General features: G+C 38.6%; 2 protein-coding genes across 2 annotated transcripts; one reads left to right on the top strand and one right to left on the bottom strand.

The window, feature by feature from the left end:
- Positions 1 to 524: 524 nt before the first annotated feature.
- LOC121527833 (histone H3.3A) lies at positions 525 to 2,907 on the top strand. Its single transcript, XM_041814840.1, has 4 exons — positions 525 to 624; positions 1,405 to 1,542; positions 1,935 to 2,088; positions 2,197 to 2,907. The coding sequence occupies exons 2-4, from the start codon at positions 1,415 to 1,417 to the stop codon at positions 2,323 to 2,325; spliced, it is 411 nt and encodes a 136-aa protein (XP_041670774.1). The 5' UTR covers positions 525 to 624; positions 1,405 to 1,414; the 3' UTR covers positions 2,326 to 2,907.
- A 73-nt stretch (positions 2,908 to 2,980) lies between these two features.
- si:ch211-250n8.1 lies at positions 2,981 to 19,971 on the bottom strand. Its single transcript, XM_041814839.1, has 16 exons — positions 19,837 to 19,971; positions 19,440 to 19,547; positions 17,072 to 17,147; positions 15,653 to 15,809; positions 15,435 to 15,480; positions 15,274 to 15,332; positions 13,704 to 13,739; positions 13,482 to 13,534; positions 13,257 to 13,389; positions 7,925 to 8,139; positions 7,794 to 7,839; positions 6,026 to 6,091; positions 5,877 to 5,936; positions 5,716 to 5,801; positions 3,102 to 3,196; positions 2,981 to 3,024 (listed from the first exon to the last, which is right to left on the bottom strand). The coding sequence occupies exons 1-16, from the start codon at positions 19,871 to 19,873 to the stop codon at positions 2,990 to 2,992; spliced, it is 1,308 nt and encodes a 435-aa protein (XP_041670773.1). The 5' UTR covers positions 19,874 to 19,971; the 3' UTR covers positions 2,981 to 2,989.
- Positions 19,972 to 20,296: the final 325 nt, after the last annotated feature.

The following is a 20,296-nucleotide window of genomic DNA, read 5'->3' as shown; positions in this document are numbered from 1 at the left end:
ATTGTGGGACTGTGGCCAAATAAAAACTATGGAAGGACCTGGGCATAATGTTTTTTAATTTCAATAAAGGCAGGATCACTAAAATCTGGTTATTCTCGAAGCAAGATTCCATGTTTATCAATCCAAATGAAGCCATTCTAAACCCTTAGATTTTTGTGTTTGAAAATGAAGCCAAACATTAAAAACAGTCTCTATCCCCACAACATAAGGCTATATTAGGACGGTTATGCTCATCCATGAATGCATCTAAGTATGTATTTTTTCTGTGGTATTGAAATAGTTCAACGTTTATCTTGTTGCTTCCGCCACTTTGCCTTGTTCTCCTCAACATGACTTTGTCGCCTGTCTTTGCATTACAAAAATGTGGGAAAACATCTGCGTGGTACAAACGTGAAAACTGATATAAAGATAAACTCACTATTTTTGCCGCGCCTCATCCATTGGCTGTAACAATTTCCGCTTTGGTTGATGATCCAATGAGCAGTCAGTGTTTTCAAGCATGACGTCACGACACACTATAAATTAACGGCCTGAACCACGCAGATCACAAGTCGCCTTTAGTGGATCGTCGTATCACAGGCTGTCAGCTGTTGGATTCCCGGCTAATCAACCGTTTGATCGAAGGTAGATAGATATTATTACAATTTAATAACAGAATATGATTGTAGTAGGTGTTGTCATATATATGTAGCAGGTGTGCTGGCTGTTTTGTGATAAAATCAGCCTGAAAGGCCAACCAGACGCATTGCTAACCTTAGCATTAGCTAAAAATAGAACAATGGAATTTTGAACAGTCGACGCTCAGGCTCTATCTCGCCTTAAGCTGTAATACCGAAACTCGACATTTTACTGACGTCAGATAGACTTGTGATTCCCGATGTACGTCAAAGGGTGTTGTCGGAAATACACGAATAGATGGCTCTTTGTTTATAAAATATTTTCATCAGAGATGAACGGAGGCAGATTAGTATTAGGATGAAATGAGACTGAAAATGGCGATGTCGGAAAAAGCAAGAGGCCGACATGTTGGGCTGGTACAGGCCCCGATTGTTTTCACATGCCGCCGCTGTAAGAAGTAGGTTAATCGAGCGTGTGATCGACCGATTCACAGTAATGGTAATAATAAATAATAGCGGTCATAACGTCATTCACACTGCCCTATTTCTATCTTTGGTATGTTGGTAATAATAAAGCGATGACCGAGTGTATTAGGGCACACTCGGCGCCTCCCTGTGGTTACAACCTGGGGGGAGGGGTGCCTTGAATTGTGCCATGGCTAGGTTAGCACCCTAGCTTCTTGTTGGAGGGAAGACTCGCACCGCTACTTCGTTTTGCTGTTTTAAAATAGATCATACCTTTTGAAGAGTTTTATATTAATCAAGGCCATGTTACATTTTTTTTTAGCTAATACGAGATGGCCCGTACCAAGCAGACTGCCCGTAAGTCTACCGGAGGAAAGGCGCCAAGGAAGCAGCTTGCTACCAAGGCAGCCAGAAAGAGCGCACCGTCCACCGGAGGTGTGAAGAAGCCCCATCGTTACAGGTGTGTAATCTTACATCACTGTGCTGATATTTTTAGTGTGGAAATGAGGACTAATTGTCAGTGATCAATAAAGTTAAAGCGTAAATGTGTACCTGGACAAAATTGGGAGGGAATAGGTAGATGATGGGGTTGGATTGGTGAGTTTAGGAAATTATGTATGATAATGGAAAGTGATTTTTCTTCAGAAATGGTAAAATCTGGGCAAAAAACTGTATGTATATAATCTGATCCCAAACTTTTTATTAACATGGAACTGAAAGTCATGACTACAATTTTTAGAAAAAATTATAATACTGCAGTTGTCTTGACTGTCTTTCAGCCAGTCTTTTAGGTACTTTCCATTTTCCTGACTCAACTAAAACATTGGTGTACAATCCCTTTCTTTTGGTTAGGCCTGGAACTGTGGCTCTGAGAGAGATCCGTCGTTACCAGAAGTCCACTGAGCTCCTCATCCGCAAGCTGCCCTTCCAGCGTCTGGTGAGAGAGATTGCCCAGGATTTCAAGACCGATCTGCGCTTCCAGAGCGCTGCCATTGGTGCTCTTCAGGTAAATGACAGGAATGAAAGGAATACATGAAAACTATAGCTCTGAATCTGGATGTTTATCCCTACATGGACTTTTTTCTAACCCCTTTCTTGTCTCTTTCAATTGCAGGAGGCCAGTGAGGCCTACCTGGTGGGTCTGTTTGAGGACACCAACTTGTGCGCCATCCACGCCAAACGTGTCACCATCATGCCCAAAGACATCCAGCTGGCTCGCAGGATAAGGGGAGAGAGAGCCTAAGCAGCAAGTGGCAGCTTCAAGACAAATGATACTATTTATCGTACTTAACCATTTTGTGGACATTTTTATTTCTTGGGTATTTTTTTATAAGTTTCTTTTTTGAACTTTGTAATGTATTTTAGATCAGGAAAATTCATCGACCATTCCACAAGCATGACTATGCTTAGGATAGTGTGAAATATTTGGCAGTAGGATGACATACCGATACCTGTCTATTTGATGCATTACATTTTTTTGGGTCGTACCACCTCCTTGTGTTTGTTTGGGTTCAAGGCTGTCTGGAGATGGCATTGCTCAGAAACAGTTCTTCACATCTTCCGAGAGGGGTTCTGGATTATTTTCCTATCTACCATATTCTTCAAAATGCCAGCATGTCTTGCTGAAAAAGGTCTCAATGCAGTGTACAACTATTGACTAAAACCAGTTGATCCTACACACTCAGACTAAGAGCATGGCAGACCCTCATGTATTTTTCTGGACTGCTTTTTACATGTTTTTCAACAAATCTTGGCAGCTACATTTAATACTATTTATGAAGATGTTGTCACATGTCTTTCTATTAAAGGTCTTTATGAGTAGAAATCACCTTGTGTCTGTTTCTTTTCCAGACAGTAATGAGAGTTTTTTTTACTTTTTGAAATGATTTTATTCACATTTACACAAATTATACAAACCACTCTGTATGCTTGAAACCAGTAGCTGTAAAAGGGGGGAAAAAAATTAAAACTTGTTTGATTTACAGATTAGTTTATAACTTGTAAACTGCAGCGTCTCACCTATACGACAAACTATCTCCTCACAATCCTTGATGGTGCTGGCTCTGAGGACCACGCAGCAGAAGCCTGTCGACTGGGGGGTTTCTGGAGAGTCTCTGAACAAAGACATGCAGAGATGACTTCTGGGCTCCGCCAATCACATGGATATTGCATCATCACATGACACACTTCAAAATTTCTTTTACCTTAATATCCACTCTTATAAGATTTTTTTTAAATTATTTGCGTAGCAAGAAGCCCTCTTAATGTAAAAAATAGCTAAAATGGGTTAATGGCATTTGTGGGAAAGGTGGTGAAAATAGATTTTAAAAGCAGCAGAAATGGCTTTGAAATGCCAAAAATGTGAAAAGTGGCAAGAAATAACCAAAAATGCAATAAAGTGACAAAAATGGGCATATTAAGTGGTAAAAGGGGATGCAAACGTGGCTGAAATGGCGTTAAAGTGGCAAAAATCAATGGAAAATTGGTGAATTGTGATGAAATAGATATAAAAATCGCAAAAAAAGGGGTTAGCTGGGGCAAAAAACATCAGAAACTGACAAAAATGGGGCATATCAAATGTAAAATTTGGCTTAAAAAGTGGTAAAAGGGGTTAATAGTGGCAATAATGTGTTAACAGATCCAACAATAGGCAGAGAGTTGCATGATTTTTTTAAGTGGCAAAAACAGGCAGAAAAAAGTGGTGAAAAGGGTTAAAAACTACAAAAATGGGTTATAAGTTGCAAAAATATGTTTAAATTGGTGGGAAAAAGTGATTAAAACGTGTTAAAATTAGGCAAAATTGGTGTAAAGTGGCAACAGTGTAATTCAAAATTGTTCTTGTTTTTTTAAAGCATCTGGAGACCTCCTCTCAGTGTCTTGCGACCCCCAATGGGGTCCCGACTCCAACATTGAGAACCCCTGCGTTAAAGTACCAAACAATAGTTGAGCTTTCCTGAATTTACTTGAACAAGCTATAAGAGTCATTTAAGCCAGTGGGTTGTCAGGAAAAAGTGTGTAGGACCGCAGTTACATTATACATGTATTTTTTAGGTTTTCATGTGAGGACAAGTACATCTCAGAATATGTCTCAGATTTCTACAAATCTTTGTTTTCTTTGAATAACAAAGCTTGTTTTTTCAAACTAATGAGGAAAATCCTTGAACAAAATTTCCATGCTTTCTTGGGAAAATGGAGTAAAATAACAGTAATAACTTTATTTATATAGCACCTTTAAAAACAGATGTTTGCAAAGTGGCTTAACAGACATAACAAAAGCAAGCGCTCAGGGATTCACAAGATAAACAGATTAGCAGTTAACCAAACAAAGAAATTCTTGATAATCAAACACAAAGTCAAAACAGAGACAAATGTCTACGGAATTAGCATAATTGAAAGGAAAGGGAAAGACAGACGATCTTGAAGGCAGTTAAAATAGTAAAAGATAAAAATATCTAGGGAAAGACAGTATGATATTATATGAAAGTAAAACCATAAACACACATAAGACGACATCATTAGCAACGAAACAAAAATCAGACAGATGCCTGCTTGTCCATCTGTTTTAAACATGTTTTTTTGTCCTGTTCAATCGTGTTTTATCCATTTGGGTCCAAACTGTGACATTCATTAAATAAATATGATTGGTGGGAGTTGTAGAAAAATTCACGATAATTCTGTCAGAGTTGGTAGTGGGTCCTGAGGCCCGACCAGTTGAGAACCACCGACTTAAGCCATAACTTCCACTAACGTGAATCAGATGTGTCTCGTCGCTGCCAACCCCCAGTCCGGCTTAAAAAATCAACATGTGTGCTTGGCATAGGATGTTTACGAAGCCCAAATCATAGTTGAAAAGAGGATATTAAAATATTTTAAAAAATGTAGCAGAATACCAAAACAAAGTATATTTAAAAAGTTTTAAGAGAAAAATTAAGTTTTGACCAAAAATAAATAACTGTTGCATTTCACAAATCAACAAAACAAGCTAATTTTATTGTTGATAGAGCTATTTTGTCAAACTGTACATTTTATAATCAGGCAATAAAAATTCTTACTGCTATTTGTAATGCATTCCCTGACAGATTGAAAATAGCTTGTATATTTTTTGCAGTTCAGCTTGAAACTCACACATTTCTAATAACCTTAGGTTGATTATTAAAATGTTTTTTTAAGGTAAATGTCAAATCTCAGCTTCTTTTACATTTTGGATGCCATTTTTACAATAGCCATTGAAACCAAAGTAAACCTGTGCTATACGTAGTTGTATAGTGACAGAAATGGGCACAGTCTGCGTTTTACAGTCCTGTTACAAATGTGGTCATGGTGTTATAAAACCTTAATGCCTTGTTTTTTAAGCCTGAATTAACTAAATATGTAAATGAGAGCAAAAATATGCAAACCAGTGAAGCACAGCTAGACTTAGCTCCTCCAGAGCAGGCTAGTCCTGAAGAGTAAGATGGCATCAGCTGAGACTTAAATAAGCCATTTTGATGGAACAGAGTTAAACCAGACTTACTTAACCCTTTATCCACCTTCATGGAATACCCCCCTTGTGTGTGGTTTTATGGTTCTGTAAACTTTTTCTATCTCTAGGTCTAGCTGCAAAGGAAGAATACTTATAAAGATGAATACGTACGCCACACAAAATGCAAAGATGGTGTAGTCTGGTTGACTGTATCTCCCTACACATGAAATCTCAGGATAGTGGTGTTCAAACAGCTCCTGGGGAGAAAAACAGTGTTGCTGAATACGGTAAACATGTGGACACTAACAGTGGAATTTGTTTACATCACTCACCAGTTTACTTTTTCTGTCAGTGCATGTCAAATGTGTTTCCTTCAGATCTAGAAGCACCTCCTGCAGAACATGAAACACTGATATTATTGACTAAAATTGTCCCACAACAGGATCCAGCATGCCCTCAGGCACAGGAGTGGTTTCATTACCTTGCCTGGCAGGTTTTTCTGCAGTACTAGAGGGATGGCTTGCTGCAGTACCTCCTTGCCTCCAAACTGAAGTAATGATATAGAAATAATCAGTATTGTACAGTGGTCCTGAAGGTCATCAGTAAAAATGTTTCTTTGATTCAAATAATTCACCAGATGCCAAAACATTTCGATACAGAGATTACACAAAGCATATTGATTAGAACATCAGGGGAAAGGTGCCTTATCTCCAATCTTATTGCTTTAGCATAATTGAGAGGGGTCAGCCTGCAGACCGTACATTTCTGAGACACCTTATATCTCAGGAAGGAAGTACAACATATTTCCCATTTTTATTTTTTGTTTCTAATTCAACTTTATTCTTAAACAAAGTCTGGTGGTTACATTCATGAAATAACCACATTGCAAACAATACAGACTAAAAAACATTTCATAAATAAAACAGAGAAAAAGATCAGAGGTCTAATCAGGGTTTAAATTACATATCGACTGATTTTAGAAGTAGTTACATGAACAGTGGCTTGCTATAGCTTCGTTAGCTTTAGCTAAAGCTAACATAGCTATGCTAACAGTGAAATTAATGTTACTAGTTAAGCCACTGTAGCTAAGTTAGCTTTAGCAATGAGAGCTTTTGCAAACAAAGCTAAAGCTCAGCGTAGATGATACTGATGGTGTACCTATATAGCTTACCCCGCTTTATGAGCTAAGCTTTGGCAACCTACATAGCTCCGTTATCTATAGCTAAGTTAGCTTTAGCAACGTGAGTTTCGCAAACAAAGCTAAGCTAACGTAGTTGCGTAGATAATGTACCTATGTAGCTCACAGCTGCTTTATTAGCTTAGCTTTGGCAACGTTACCTACATAGCTCCGTTATCTATAGCTAAGTTAGCTTAGCAATGCAAGTTTTCGCAAACAAAGCTAAGCTAATGTAGCTATGTAGATAATGTACCTATGTAGCTTATTGTGCTTTGTGAGCTTAGCTTTGGCAACATTACCTACAAAGCTCTGTTATCTATAGCTAAGTTAGCTTTAGCAATGCGTGTTTTAGCAATGCAAGCTTTGGCAAATGTAGCTAAAGCTTACTTAGCTACACAGATAACATAGAAATGTACCTTGCATAGCTGCTTTGTAAGCTTAGTTTTAGCTATGTAGCTCTGTTACTTTGTACCCTGCACAGCTAGCAGAGCTACATAAGCTACACTTGCTGCGTTAACATGTATTTGCATCATTACATGTTTTATAATTGGGTCTTGCAGGTCAGGCTTTAACTTTTGGTATCCTTACCCTTACCTTAGACCAGGGGCCACATACAGAAATATATAAGGAAGGTGGGGCCACTTTCATAAACCTCATTATGAGGGTATTCAAGTTAGTAAAACCAGTTTAATAAGCCAAGATATGCATAGTGATTGGGCATACTAAAATGGCTAATTCATGACAAGGGAAACAGCCAATCATTTTAATGATTTAAGAGTGGCAAATCAGATTTCAGGGGGGCCTGGTTGGCCCTGGCTACCACTTGCTCCATCCCTGGAACATCACCAAGGCTGCCATTTGCTGCCCCATTCCATTGGTGCGTTATAAATCAAGATACTGTTATTATTTTAGTTACCAATATGTTAATTTGGACATCCCTGCCTTAGACCAAAAAAGTTTAATCCAATTTTAACATTTTTAGCATGTATTTCTGTTCTGAGATATATGAGTAAAGAAAATGAGTAAATGAGTAAAGGAAATTTTATTATCCAAAGTAAAAGTCAGAAATTACCATTCCAATATTTGCTTTGCCCAGGAACTGCACTATATGAACAATCCTGTAAGAGAAATAAATTGTGGCCTTATTAACAAAGGACTCTCACATTCCTGGAATCACAGTAAAGGGTTTGTTTTCAAACTTGCCTTCCTTCCTTCAGACACTGTGATGGAGAGGTTTTCTGCTCTGTTGAGGCAGATTGCTGGGAGGGAACAGGGCCAAGCTGCAGGGTGGGGTTCTCTATCCTCAGCGCCTGCAGGAGTTTGATAAGGGGCCTATACACCGTCCCATCGTGGGCCTTCCAACGCAAAACACGCATGGACAGTGGGCACCCCTTCAGTCGAGATAGAACAACACCTGCCTGTAAAATCAGAGAAAATGTAAAAAAAAGATTTTAGAGGAGAGAATTAAAAACAGGTGTAACCAGGATGTAATAAATAGACAGCTGTACTGTACAGCCCTGAGTCCTCTTATCACAGAGGAGTAAAGCAATCATTGCACATTCATGTAGTTTATGCTTGGGAGAAGACAATAAAAATGTCTAGACAGGTGATTTGTTGATGATTCGACTGTGATGTGCTTTAAAAACTGGTTTAAAATCTCTGGTCACCGTTTTATTTTCTGCACCTGTTTAATATAAAGTTGCAGTGTTGCCATATCTACTCATGTTAACCTTGCATACTAATGCATGGCTGCTGATTAGACTGACACTCAGGTTGGGTGCAGATAAGACGAGAAATTTGCAATGTCATTGAACTACATGAGGTGATAACATGATAAGACATTATTTCTGAAATTAACACAGGATAGTCATGACCTAATGAAAGGATAAGGGCCTAGAGAAGGGCCCCTATTCTCCATTATGCCCTTATGTGCTACTGATAAGAAGTTTAACCTATCCCATGGCCCCTAGCAGCCACCAGAACTCTTAACAGCATCACCATCTTTAACAGCCTCCGGCTCAGTGCATAAGTGGCACATGCAAAGATGCAATTAGATACTATTATTATTATTTTACTTTGCTCACATACACAAAATTATTCCCCAAAAAACCAAAAACTACCAGGGTCTAAATGAAGATCCCCCCTGATGCTAGTAGTCAGCCTGCAGTTGTTTGTTGTAGTTTAGTCTTTGACTTGTCTCCTGAGGAATCCCAGCCTGTTCTTCTTTGGCCAAACTCTCCAGTTCCTCCAGATTTGATGGTCTTCTGGCATGGACCTTAGTCTTCAGTTCACCTCACAGGTTTTCAAGGGGATTTAAGTCAGGGCTTTGTGCAGGACACTCAGTCATGCTCACTTTAGTCTTCTGGAGGTAGCTCTTTACCAGGGACCACATAAGTTTTGGGTCATTGTTGTGTTGGAAGAAAAAGCGATGACCCAGACCCAGTTTGGCTGACTGCTTCAGGTTTTCTTTCAGAAACTTCACATATCCTTTCTTCACAATCCCTGCCAACTTTACCAGATTCCCAGTTCCAGACTCACTGAAGCATTCCCACAGCATAATCCTCCCACTGCAGTGTTTCACCCTGGGGACGGGGTTTTTTGGGTGATACGCTACTCCCTTCTTTCTCCAAACATAAGCAACAGTTCTATGGACAATGAGCTCCAGTTTAGTTTCATCTGACCAAAGAACACCTTTCCAGTGTCAGGATCTTTCTCCAGGTTGTCCTCAGCAGACTTCAGTCTGGCTTGAAGGTGTCTCTTCTGCAGAAGTTTAGTTTTTCCTGATCTGCAACCTCTCAGTCCATTCCTGCGCAGGGCTCTAGTGATTGTGTTCTTTGAGACTACAGTTCCTGCATGGGCTTAGTCATTCACTGGTTCTCTAATTTAAAAAATCATAAATGTATGCTGAAAAAACCCACATTTTTGAGAGTATAAAGTTTAAAATAACAATTTCTGTGGAAGAAAATCAGACCAGGGCTGCCAGTGGAAACACCATTGCCTCACAGCAAGAAGGTTCCTGGTTCACTTCCCAGTCAAGACCTTTCTGTGGAGTTTGCATGTTCTCCCGCGCATGCATGGATTCTCTCCGGGTACTTCAGCTTCCTCCCACCACCAAAGAAATGCTCTTAGGTTAATCAGTGACTCTAAACTGGCAATGGTTGTTTGTCTCTGTATGCCAGCCCTGTGATTGACTGGCGACCAGTCCGGGGTGTACCCTGCCTCTCGCCCAATGACAGCTTGGACAGGCTCCAACACCCCTGCGACCCCCAGTGGGATAAGCAGTATAGAAATGGATGGAAAATCATACCAGAAGATGCTGTTTTTCTTGCACAATTCAAGCAATTGAGAGCATGGGCAAATGGTATTTCTTGTTGGGACAGATAAAAAAAGAGGTAGTAGGGAGTTTGGCCCACAATAATCTCAATATCATAATCACCTGGATTAAGAAGAGACTTTTCTGTAAACTGGGGTAATCCAATGGCTGTTTTCAGATTAGTTTCTCGTGATGTTTTTTACTTTGCAATGTTGTGAATACACAACCATAAAAACTTGAAATTTTGAGTTTATAATTCCAAAATTCCTAACATTTTATATTCTGAAATTCTTAGTTTAGCTTCTTGTAAATCAACAACTTTATAATCTAAAAAAATGTTTTTTCCTCGTAATTTTTTTTTCTCCAAAATGAACAGATCCCCTTTATTTTTTTTTATCATTAAAGCCCCAATAATCAGTCATAAGCTATGTCTCTAATCATGATTCAAAAAATTTCTGAACATCTAATTTTTAGAGGGTCAGAGCAGACAGGGCCCCATGACCCCACTGAGATCTTTGGTGTCCCCTCTAAGGGTATCAGAACCTCAGGCTTTCAGAAGGTTTACAAACAGTAGTAGATGTTACAGTAAAAAGTTGTTTCAAATCATTAAAGAAATAATGAAGGAAAACAAACAAATCCTTTAATTCCAGCATCCTGACATAATGTTTGACATGGTTTACTGGAACACTGGAGGTGAAGACAGTAACGTTAATGTTACTGAAATACTAAAGTTTCCTACTGGGTAACTCTGTACCTGCAGAATAAAAGGAACATAACATTCACAAATGAGGGATGGATAAGATTTACCTCAGGTTTTTACTAGGACAGGGGTGTCAAACTCAATTCTGGATTCAAGTCTAACCTGAGGGCCTAAGAGGGTCATCTTTTTAACCATAAACTGTCAACCTTATTTCACCAGTATTAAAGTATGAAAGAAAAACCTTAGCACTGATGATATATGATTTTGAAATCAAAAAAAGTTAAAAAGATAAGTTTAAAGGCTCAAAATCTGAGAAAAGTTCATTTATTGATTCAAAAAGGTTGAAACATGAAATTGAAAAATAAGGTTTTTAAAGGCCAAATATATCAGAAAGAAAGTCAAAATCAAGAGTTTAAAAGGTCAAAATATGAAGAAAAAATTGTAATCATGAATTTAAAAGTCAAAATATCATTCAAAATGTTTTAACTGAGAGTCTAAAAGGTCAAACTACAGAATTATGAAGTCGAAGTTAGGAGTTGAAAATATGAAATAAAATACAAAATAATTACTTAAAAAGGTCAAAACATGACTTAAAAATTTAAAATTATGAATATGACATCTCAAAATATTGTATAAGAAGTCAAAATTATGAGTTGAAATGCTCATAAAAAGTCAAGTTTGATTCCTAATTGTGAGATGCAACTTTAGAATATGAAATTAAAAGACAAATTAATTTTTTCCACATTCCTGACTTCTAATTATTTGTACTCCTTACTTTTTCAGATTTTATGACTCAAAGATATCTTAAATCATCTAAGAATAATTTTACATTTTCATACTTGAGGAAATCTGCAGACCTCAGACTGATGGGCCAGTTATAACAGACATATGTTATAATCTAGCAGACCGGATTTAACTGTTCCACTGGCCGGATTTGGGCCTTGAGTTTGACACCCCTCTACTAGGACAATGTTCAATTGTGGCAGCTTTAAAGAACAAATCCTTTATTTTGAACCTGTGCCCTGTTTCAACAGTTTCCGGTTTCTTTCTGGAATGGCCTCATGAGATTGCACAGCCATGTGGCATGAGGCATGATAGGGCTAGGATTGTGGGATTGGTGCAATGAAATTACGAAAACTATCTGGTATCCTCTTACAAGAAGGTACATAAAAATGAGTAACTAACTGCTGGTTAACTGGCAAAGGTGGTGTGGTTACTAGGTGATGAATGAGTAAAAAAACCTTCTAGTTAACCGACACCACATTTGCATAGTTAGTAGATAAGGACTGGCTAGCTGGCTGCTCTTCTGCCTAAATAAAAATGGGGCCTGTTTCATGAGTAACATGTGAAAGGTGGATGAAGCCTCACGAGGCACTGGAGCTTTCTCTCACTTTGTGCCAAAAAAAAAGGTGCAAAGCTTTGAGGTTTCGTCTCTGGAAAAACAGTGACATCTGGTGGCAAACTGAAATTACAGCAGCCATTTTAAAGTGGTATTAAACTAAAGCATTGGCACGACACCTCACTGTAAATCCATCCATACATTTTTTATACCACTTATTCCGTTGGGGGTCGCAGGGGGCTGGAGCCTATCCCAGCTGTCATTGGGCGAGAGGCGGGGTGCACCCTGGACTGGTCAGCCAGTCAGTCACAGGCCTGACATATATAGAGACAGACAAACAGGCAGGTTCACACCCACACCTACGACCAATTGAGAGTTAATTAACCCATTAAGTATGGCTTTTGGTGACGGGAGGAAGCCGGAGTACCCAGAGAGGACCCACGTATGCACAGGGAGAACATGCACACTCCACACAGAAAGGCCCTGACTGGGAAGCGGTGCCGCCGTGCAGCCCCCTCACTGTAAATGGCAACCAAAATAATGCAGTCTTGATCTATAACTCCTGATGGATTTTGGCAGCAAATAGCAGCATGAATGGCCCTCACTTGCCTCTTTATTCTCCATCTTTTAATCATATCACTTTGATCATCTTCACTGCACCAAATCTCTTCGGTGCACCTTCCTGCAGTTTGCTTGTTTTGTGTCTGATAAGGAGATCAGCTGTCAGTGTCTTCTCTCTCTGCTGCACAGAACGACATTCTCATCTTCACCACACGCTGAGGCAATAGTAGCCAGGGCCAAACAGCCCCCCCCCTGAAAATAACTGGCCTCCCTACGGTTCTCAAAATGATTGGCTCTTTGCCTTTTAAGGCAATAACTATCCATTTAAGCATATCCAGTCACATGGCATGTCTTATCCTGCTTCCGATTGATTTTAACTTTAGATTCTTTGGCTTTTTTGCCATCATTTTGACAGGATAACTGAAAGAATTGGTTTTGCTTTGGTTGGTTTTAACTTTAATACCCTAAAGGTGAGGGATGAAGAGGCCCGACCATCCTAGCATATTTCTACATGTGGCCCTCAGTGAGAAAAGTTTGGACAGCCCTGATATAAAGGAACATAATCTGTTAATACCACAGGTAGTTGTTTGGATTCAATAAAACACTGCATGCTTGAGATTACCTGTCCAGTTTTAGAATTCCTCAGCGAGGTCCCATTGATCTCATCAATAACGTCACCAGGACAGATAAATTTGTCAACATAGGCCTGACAACCAGGTATCAGCTCCAGGACAAAGACACGCCCACTGAGATACCTGCGACACACAGACAGAGATGCACAGGGAGATAACTGGTTACTTTATGAGAACTGTTGAAGGATGGTACCTTTTAGAGATTAAGTACAAACCTCAGCACCATCCCCACCTCCCGACAGGGCACTATTTCATATGTCTCACACACCTGCAACCAAAAAACGTAAATAAGAGACCAATTCTCACAGTCTGAGGTGGCTGATTTTCTGCCTTCTCATAGTATGCAGGATTTTCTTTAAATTTAAGACTTCCCACAACTAGGCATTTCAAATTATGGTGACTAAAGTGAGTTAAACTGCAAAACCATGTTTTCCTACCGGTAGGAGCCAGCTCTCATCCAGAAAACTGCAATTCTGTTAAAAAAAAGGTTAGTGGCAGTCATTAGTTCAGAATAAGATAACTGATTTAATCAGAGCTTTAAGAAAGTATCTGCCACCTTCCTGATATTTTTTTGCATATTTACCACACTTAAATGTTTCAAATCATCAACAAATAATCTGAATAAATACAAAATGCAGTTTATAAATGATGATAACAATTAGAAGGCGGAAAAAACACCCAAATCTACCTGGTCCTATAAGAAAAAGCAAACCCCGACTATTGTTAAATCATGAATTAACTGTGATTAACCACATTTTTTTGAAAGCTGAGTTCAATTTCACCAGCCATATCCAGGCCTGATCACTGCCAGACCTGTTGAATACAGATATTTCTTAAATAGAACCTGTCTGACAAACTGAAGTAGGCTAAAAGATCTGAAAAGACAACACATCATGGCAGCATCTAAAGACATTTAAGATTGACATTAACATCTATCAGTCTGGAAAGGGTAACAAGACATTTCCAAGGCCTTGAGACTCCAGTGAGCCACATTGAGAGCCATTACCCACAAATGGAGAAAACTTGGAACAGTGGTGAACCTTCCCAGGAATGGCCAACCTACAAAAATGACTCCAAGAGCTCATCAACGACTCATCCAGGAGGTCACAAAAGAGCCCAGAACAACATCTGAAGACCTGCAGACCTCACTTGACTCAGTTAAGGTCAGAGTTCATGAAGAAAGAAACCAGGCAACAATGGCATCATGGGAGAGTTCCAAAGACCAAAGACACTGCTGTCCAAAAAGAACACAAATGTTCCTGATGATCAAACATCCTGATGATCCCCAAGACTTTTGGACAAATATTCTGTGGACTGACCAGACAAAAGTTGAACTTTTTGGAAAGTATGGGTCTTGTTACATCGGGTGTAAAATGGACATAAAAAGAAAACCATGCTAACAGTCAAACATGGTGGTGTTAGTGTGATGGTCTGGGGCTGCTTTGCTGCATAACCCAGGAGCACATGGTTATGCAGCAGGGAAATGATCAGAACAGACCAGCAAGTCCACCTCTGAATGGCTTAAAAAAAGAAGGTATTGGAGTGGCCTAGTCAAAATCTGGACTTAAATCTGATTGAGATGCTGTGGCATGGCCTTAACCAAGTAGTTCATGCTGGGAAACCCTCCAATATGGCTGAATCAAAACAATCCTGCAAAGAAGAGTGGGCCAAAATCCTTCCACAATGATGTGAAAGACTCATTGCCAGAAATCTCAAATTCTTGCTTGCAGTTGTCCCTGCCAAGTGCAGAACAACCAGTTATTAGGGTTAGGGGAAGATGACTTTTTCACATAGGGCCAGGTAGGTTTCGATGATTTTTTTTCCTTCTTAATAAGTGAAATCATCATTAAAAACTGCATTGTCTATTTACTCTGGTTATCTCTATCTAATATGGAAATTTGTTTGCTGATCTGAAACATTTAAGTGTATTTGCCTTGATTTTTGAAACATGGGTACACAATCAACACCTCACATTTTTTCATACGTTAAATAAAGAGTTGCTCTTACCTCCATGTCCAGTTTAAAGTCCATGTGAGAGAGGACCAGAAGCAGCGACATGAAAGGCTCTGAAAGAGGAAGAAAGCTGTTTTTTGTCTTTCCAACTGAGCAGCAGTGGTGACAAAGATTTCCTGGGATGTTAGATAGTGAGATCAAGTAAAAAGCCCCACCTAAAAACTCTTCATTCCTGAGGATGGACATTTCCGCGCTGTACCACTTGAGAGGAGGAAAAACCATGAGAGCATTACACAAACAGAGGCTGCTATTAGACTTGAATGTTCCAAAAATCTGGAGAACATTTAATCTATAACACTGTAAGCACACAGTTAAAGGTATCAGTCTCCAAATTCAATGCATTATAAAAATCTATCTTGTCCACATGTCTGACCTCCAGGACTCTGGGTGTATGCAGCAGGTGTGTGATGAACTGAGGTAGAGTCTTACGACTGAGAGCCAGTCTGAGCAGGTAGCGGCCTCGACCCTGAGCTGAGAGCAGCTTCCTGCAAACTCTGGTCTGCTCCACCACCAAGGACAGCGCAGAAAGCCTACACATAGCAGAAATAAAAGCAGGGCATTAACAAGTGTCATAGAAACTGGAATTTAAAAAGGTTTCAGTCTTTAGGATGTCTGTACAAGAATCCAACCAAGGATTTTTACAAGTATTATTCAAGTAAGACACTGTTTTTTGAAGAAAGTGAGTATTTTTATAGTGCTGGAGAAATTTTTGTTGGATCACAGAAAATTTATTATTTCTTATTTTGGTTTTACTCTGAATTACAGGATGCAAGAACAGAATGCAATAATTTGTACATCTCATAGACCCATAATTAATTCACAATTGAACATAAACAACATATCACATGTTAAAACTGAGACGTTTTATCATTGCATGAAAATATTAACTCATTTTACATTTGATGGCAGCAACACATCTCAAAAAAGAAGGGATGGTGCAACAAAAAGCTGGAAAAGTAAGTGCAACTAATTAGATGAATTAGCAACAGGTCAGTAACATGACTGGTATAAAATGCCAAAAAAAATCAGAAAAATGTCCTCCAAGTAAAACTGTGAAGACTTTGAATATCCCACCATCTATAGTCCATAATATCATCAAACATTTCAGAGAATCTGGAGAAATCTCTGTGTGCAAGGGACAAGGTTGAAGGTCAATGTTGGCTGCACATGATCTTTCAGCTCTCAGGCAGTGCTGCATTAAAAACAGGTATGATTCTGTACTGGAAATGCCTGCATGGGCTCAGGAACACTTCCACAAATCACTTGGCTGTGCCATCCACAAATGTCAGTTAAAGCTGGATCATGCAAAGAAGAAGCCACATGTGAACACAATCCAGAAATACCGCTGTCTTCTCTGGGCCAAAGCTTATTTAAAATGGACTGTGGCAGAATGGAAAACTTATCTGTGGTCAGATTAATCAAAATTTGACATTTATTTCAAGGACAGTTTAGTAGCTAGACTCCTACATCATACAAGAATGGGACAACATTCCTCTCCCTTGTACAGGCTGCTGTAGGGGATGCTACACGAGGGTAAACGTGGCTGTGTCCCAACTTTTTTGAGATGTCTGAGTTTTAACATCTGAATAAAATATGGGTTTATGAGATTTGAAAATCATTGCATTGCAAACTGTGCAAATACTTTTTCAAAGTGTTTTGACCTGTTATGGTTTCATCTTTGAAAGTCAATAGATAGAATGCTTTATATGATTGCATTAAGACTTTTTATAACAGTGAACATCTATAACAGTGTAATGTATCTGATCAGGAAGTCATGACAGGATATTGTTACCTGCCACAGGTGTCTTGTTGGGTGATTTGTTCGAAACAGTGCCAGTAGTCTCTGTGTACCAGACTGAGAACTGGCTCTGCAAGGAAAAGAAACCAACACTCACTCAATACTGCAAATAAAACACGAACTCAATGATTAGAGTGTCTTAATGCTTAATAACAACCTGTTAACATCATTAGCAACACCTGTAAGCTTTGGTCTATGTATGGATGATCACTTATGGGGCAAGAAACCAAATATGGTCATTAAGGTCAATTTCCTCTGTGGCCTCCACCCAATTCTCTCTGAGCCAATCAGTGGAGTCAAAGTTACAGAAACTGACCAATCAGTAGCGTCTCAAACTTCCTGTTTCCTCCAGAACTTACGAAATGCAGTTTTACATCTTTTTTGGTCCCAAACAAACGGCCTTAACATCATAACTAAGCATGATAAGTTGATGAAGCTCACACATTGTAAAGGTGTAGAATAATGTGTGTCATGAAAGGTTTTGTTTGCATAGGATTTTTAGAAATTACTGAAATTTTAGCAGGAAAAATTAAGGAACCATATTTGGCTATAGGCCCTTTTAGGGGTAAAAAACTGTTGTCTATGTTAAAACAGAAGACCGACTCATCAAGCAACCATACTAAGGGTATTTTCTGCACAAATAACTTATTATAATGTGATAAAGAGGCACATTTTTACTGATTCATAGATATTTCAGGATATAAATAGGAAACAATGTGTGATTTTTTTAATCATTTTCATTACCTTATAACATTTTTATCATGCTTCTGTGGTATCAGTTTTATTTTCCCTGTGAGCCTTATTTCTGCTTAAAATAATTCAGACATTTAATATTTGTGATGGTTTAATTTTTTTGGTGGAATTATAAAGAGAAATGACTGATATGAATAGTGAAATAATTATATGTGGCTTTGGTCAGTTTGACAACAGTATAACATTATTATTCAACCTAATGGCATAAATCAGTTTTACTTTTATTGTGAGCCTCATCACTGCTAGAATTCACATAGTTATGTAACATTTGTGATTATTATAGGGTTCCTGTTGGAATTATAAGATATAACTGGTGGTCTTGTACCTAAAAGAGGTCAGAATCTAAATACAACCTCTTGTAAAATGATTATTTCGCATCAAAATGACTTTTTAATAAGCAAGTAAATACTCATTATACTCTATATGTGTTTATTTTCCATTAACTACATCTAAATATGCATGCACTTCACCTTGTTGACGTTGATTTTCATCATAATGATGAAAATACATGTAAGTGAGAAAAGTAAGAAGGTAATGGGATTTCCACCAATAATATTCTAGGTCATGGGTGTCAAACTCACAGCAGGGGCCGGGTTCTGAGTTTAGGTCTAACCTGAGAGCCTAAGAGGGTCAACATTTAACCATAAACGTCAACCTTATTTTCACCGGAAATCAATTATAGGGAGGAAAAAAAAAACTTAGCACTAATGATAAATGATTTTGGAATTTGAAAAAAGTTGAAATGATAAGTTTAAAGGCCCAAAATCTGAGAAAAAAGTCAGCTTTTTAGGTCACAAGGTCAAAACATGGAATTAAGTCAAAATTATGTTTTCAAAAGGCAAATGAGATCAGAAGGTCAAAAAATGAGATAACATTTGGAATCTTGGGTTAAAAAGGTGAAAAATGCGATTTAAATCAAAAATCATGAATTTAAAAGGTCAAAACACGAGTTTAAGCTCTAAATAGTGAGTCTAGAATGTCAAAATATGGGATTAAAAGTAGAAGGTAGGAGTTGAAAAGGTCAAAATATGACATTAGATTTAAAATTGTGAATCTTAAAAGACCAAATACAAGATAAAAAGTCAAAGTTATTTAAAAAAAAAAAGGATTAAATAAAAGGTCAAATTCATAAATTCAAGTCATAATTGTGAGATGCAAAATTGAAAATATTAAATGAAATCACTAATTAAATTTTTTCCCACATTGTTGACTCTTTATTTCGTTATTTTCACTTTACTTTTCATGTTTGTTTGTTTTTTACTTAAGAGGATGTTTCAGATATTCCAGGTTAAATTTAATTTTTTTTACTGGAGGAAATCTGTAGATCTCATTCCGGTAGGCCAGTTATAATAAAAATATGATGTGGTCTTGCAGGCTGTATTTGGCCCCTGGGCCTTGAGTTTGACACCCCTGTTCTAGGGCTTAAATTTTTAATTTCCAAGTATTTAAATGAGTGCCCTATGAAGTGTTAACAGGCTACATAAGAGTGAAAGGTGTGACAGCCAGCCCTGGTCTCCCCTACTCTATGGCTGTAGTAATATTTATCTGAAGGGCTCGGACTAAACCAGCTAAACCAGGACCTTAAATCTATTATAGTGGTGATACTGACGTTGGAGCCCCTTCCTGAGGACCAGCTCCAGAAGCTCACAGCAGGAGGAGAGGTGAGGGTTGGTGTCTGTCACGATCTCTCCATCTGACTGAAGGTTCAGCACACAAACTGGGAGGAACACAATAACACAACACTGACAGGAGAAAAACACACGGTTTTCACAGCCTACAGCATGCATTATATCGCCATTTTACACATTAGTACCATTTAAGAAGAAGAGGACAGAAGATACGGGAACGATGATAAAGATGCAGGAATGAAACTCAAATGCTCGATGCGTTTGTTTGTTTAAGCGAGCCATAAACGCGCAAAACTAGACGAGGCATTCAGCAGCTATGACACAAATACTGTGGTTGGATAAAAACGCTTCCATCCTGCGTTTATTCAGTATTCCTACCTTTGAGAGTGCCGAGCAGAGGGTCTTTAGGTGCCATGTTGAGGATCCAGCTGTGTTCAGACAACAGGCGCGTCGAGGCTCTCCTGTCATTCAAACACAACGACACGCTGTAATCTCACTTCCGTGTAGCTCAACCAACATACCGAGACACCTTCACCATTCCTGCGTAGCTCAAACACAAACAGATGGGAAGGGCGAGCAGCTGGATCAGCCTTTAAAACCCTGCATGCACATAAGAGGACATTAACCTGGCTTTCTTACTACATAGTCATGAAGTCTGCTGTTGGATATTTTAGATGATGGCGTGAAATTTTTATAGAAGTTTAAATAATTTAGCGGGAATCTTGAGGGAAAATTGTTTTAAAATTGTCAGGAATTTTCATGAAAATTTTGGGGGATATGCTTGTATATTTTGTGTTTGTGTATATTTTGAGTTTTTTATTCGAGTATGGGAGGGATT

Source organism: Cheilinus undulatus, linkage group 20, assembly GCF_018320785.1.
Source record: "Cheilinus undulatus linkage group 20, ASM1832078v1, whole genome shotgun sequence".
NCBI classification, from domain to species: domain Eukaryota; kingdom Metazoa; phylum Chordata; class Actinopteri; order Labriformes; family Labridae; genus Cheilinus; species Cheilinus undulatus.
Note: the sequence above shows the minus strand (reverse complement) of the source record. Positions and strands in the feature narration are given on the sequence as shown.

Excerpts from the sequence above, each read along its gene's own strand:
- LOC121527833 (XM_041814840.1), top strand. The coding sequence starts at position 1,415 with ATGGCCCGTACCAAGCAGACTGCCCGTAAGTCTACCGGAGGAAAGGCG. Across the intron at positions 1,543-1,934 it reads AAGAAGCCCCATCGTTACAG|GCCTGGAACTGTGGCTCTGA; the intron begins GTGTGTAATCTT and ends TCTTTTGGTTAG. Across the intron at positions 2,089-2,196 it reads CTGCCATTGGTGCTCTTCAG|GAGGCCAGTGAGGCCTACCT; the intron begins GTAAATGACAGG and ends TTTCAATTGCAG.
- si:ch211-250n8.1 (XM_041814839.1), bottom strand. The coding sequence starts at position 19,873 with ATGGCACCTAAAGACCCTCTGCTCGGCACTCTCAAAG. Across the intron at positions 13,390-13,481 it reads GAGGTGGGGATGGTGCTGAG|GTATCTCAGTGGGCGTGTCT; the intron begins GTTTGTACTTAA and ends TGTGTGTCGCAG. Across the intron at positions 7,840-7,924 it reads CAGTGTCTGAAGGAAGGAAG|GATTGTTCATATAGTGCAGT; the intron begins GCAAGTTTGAAA and ends TTTCTCTTACAG.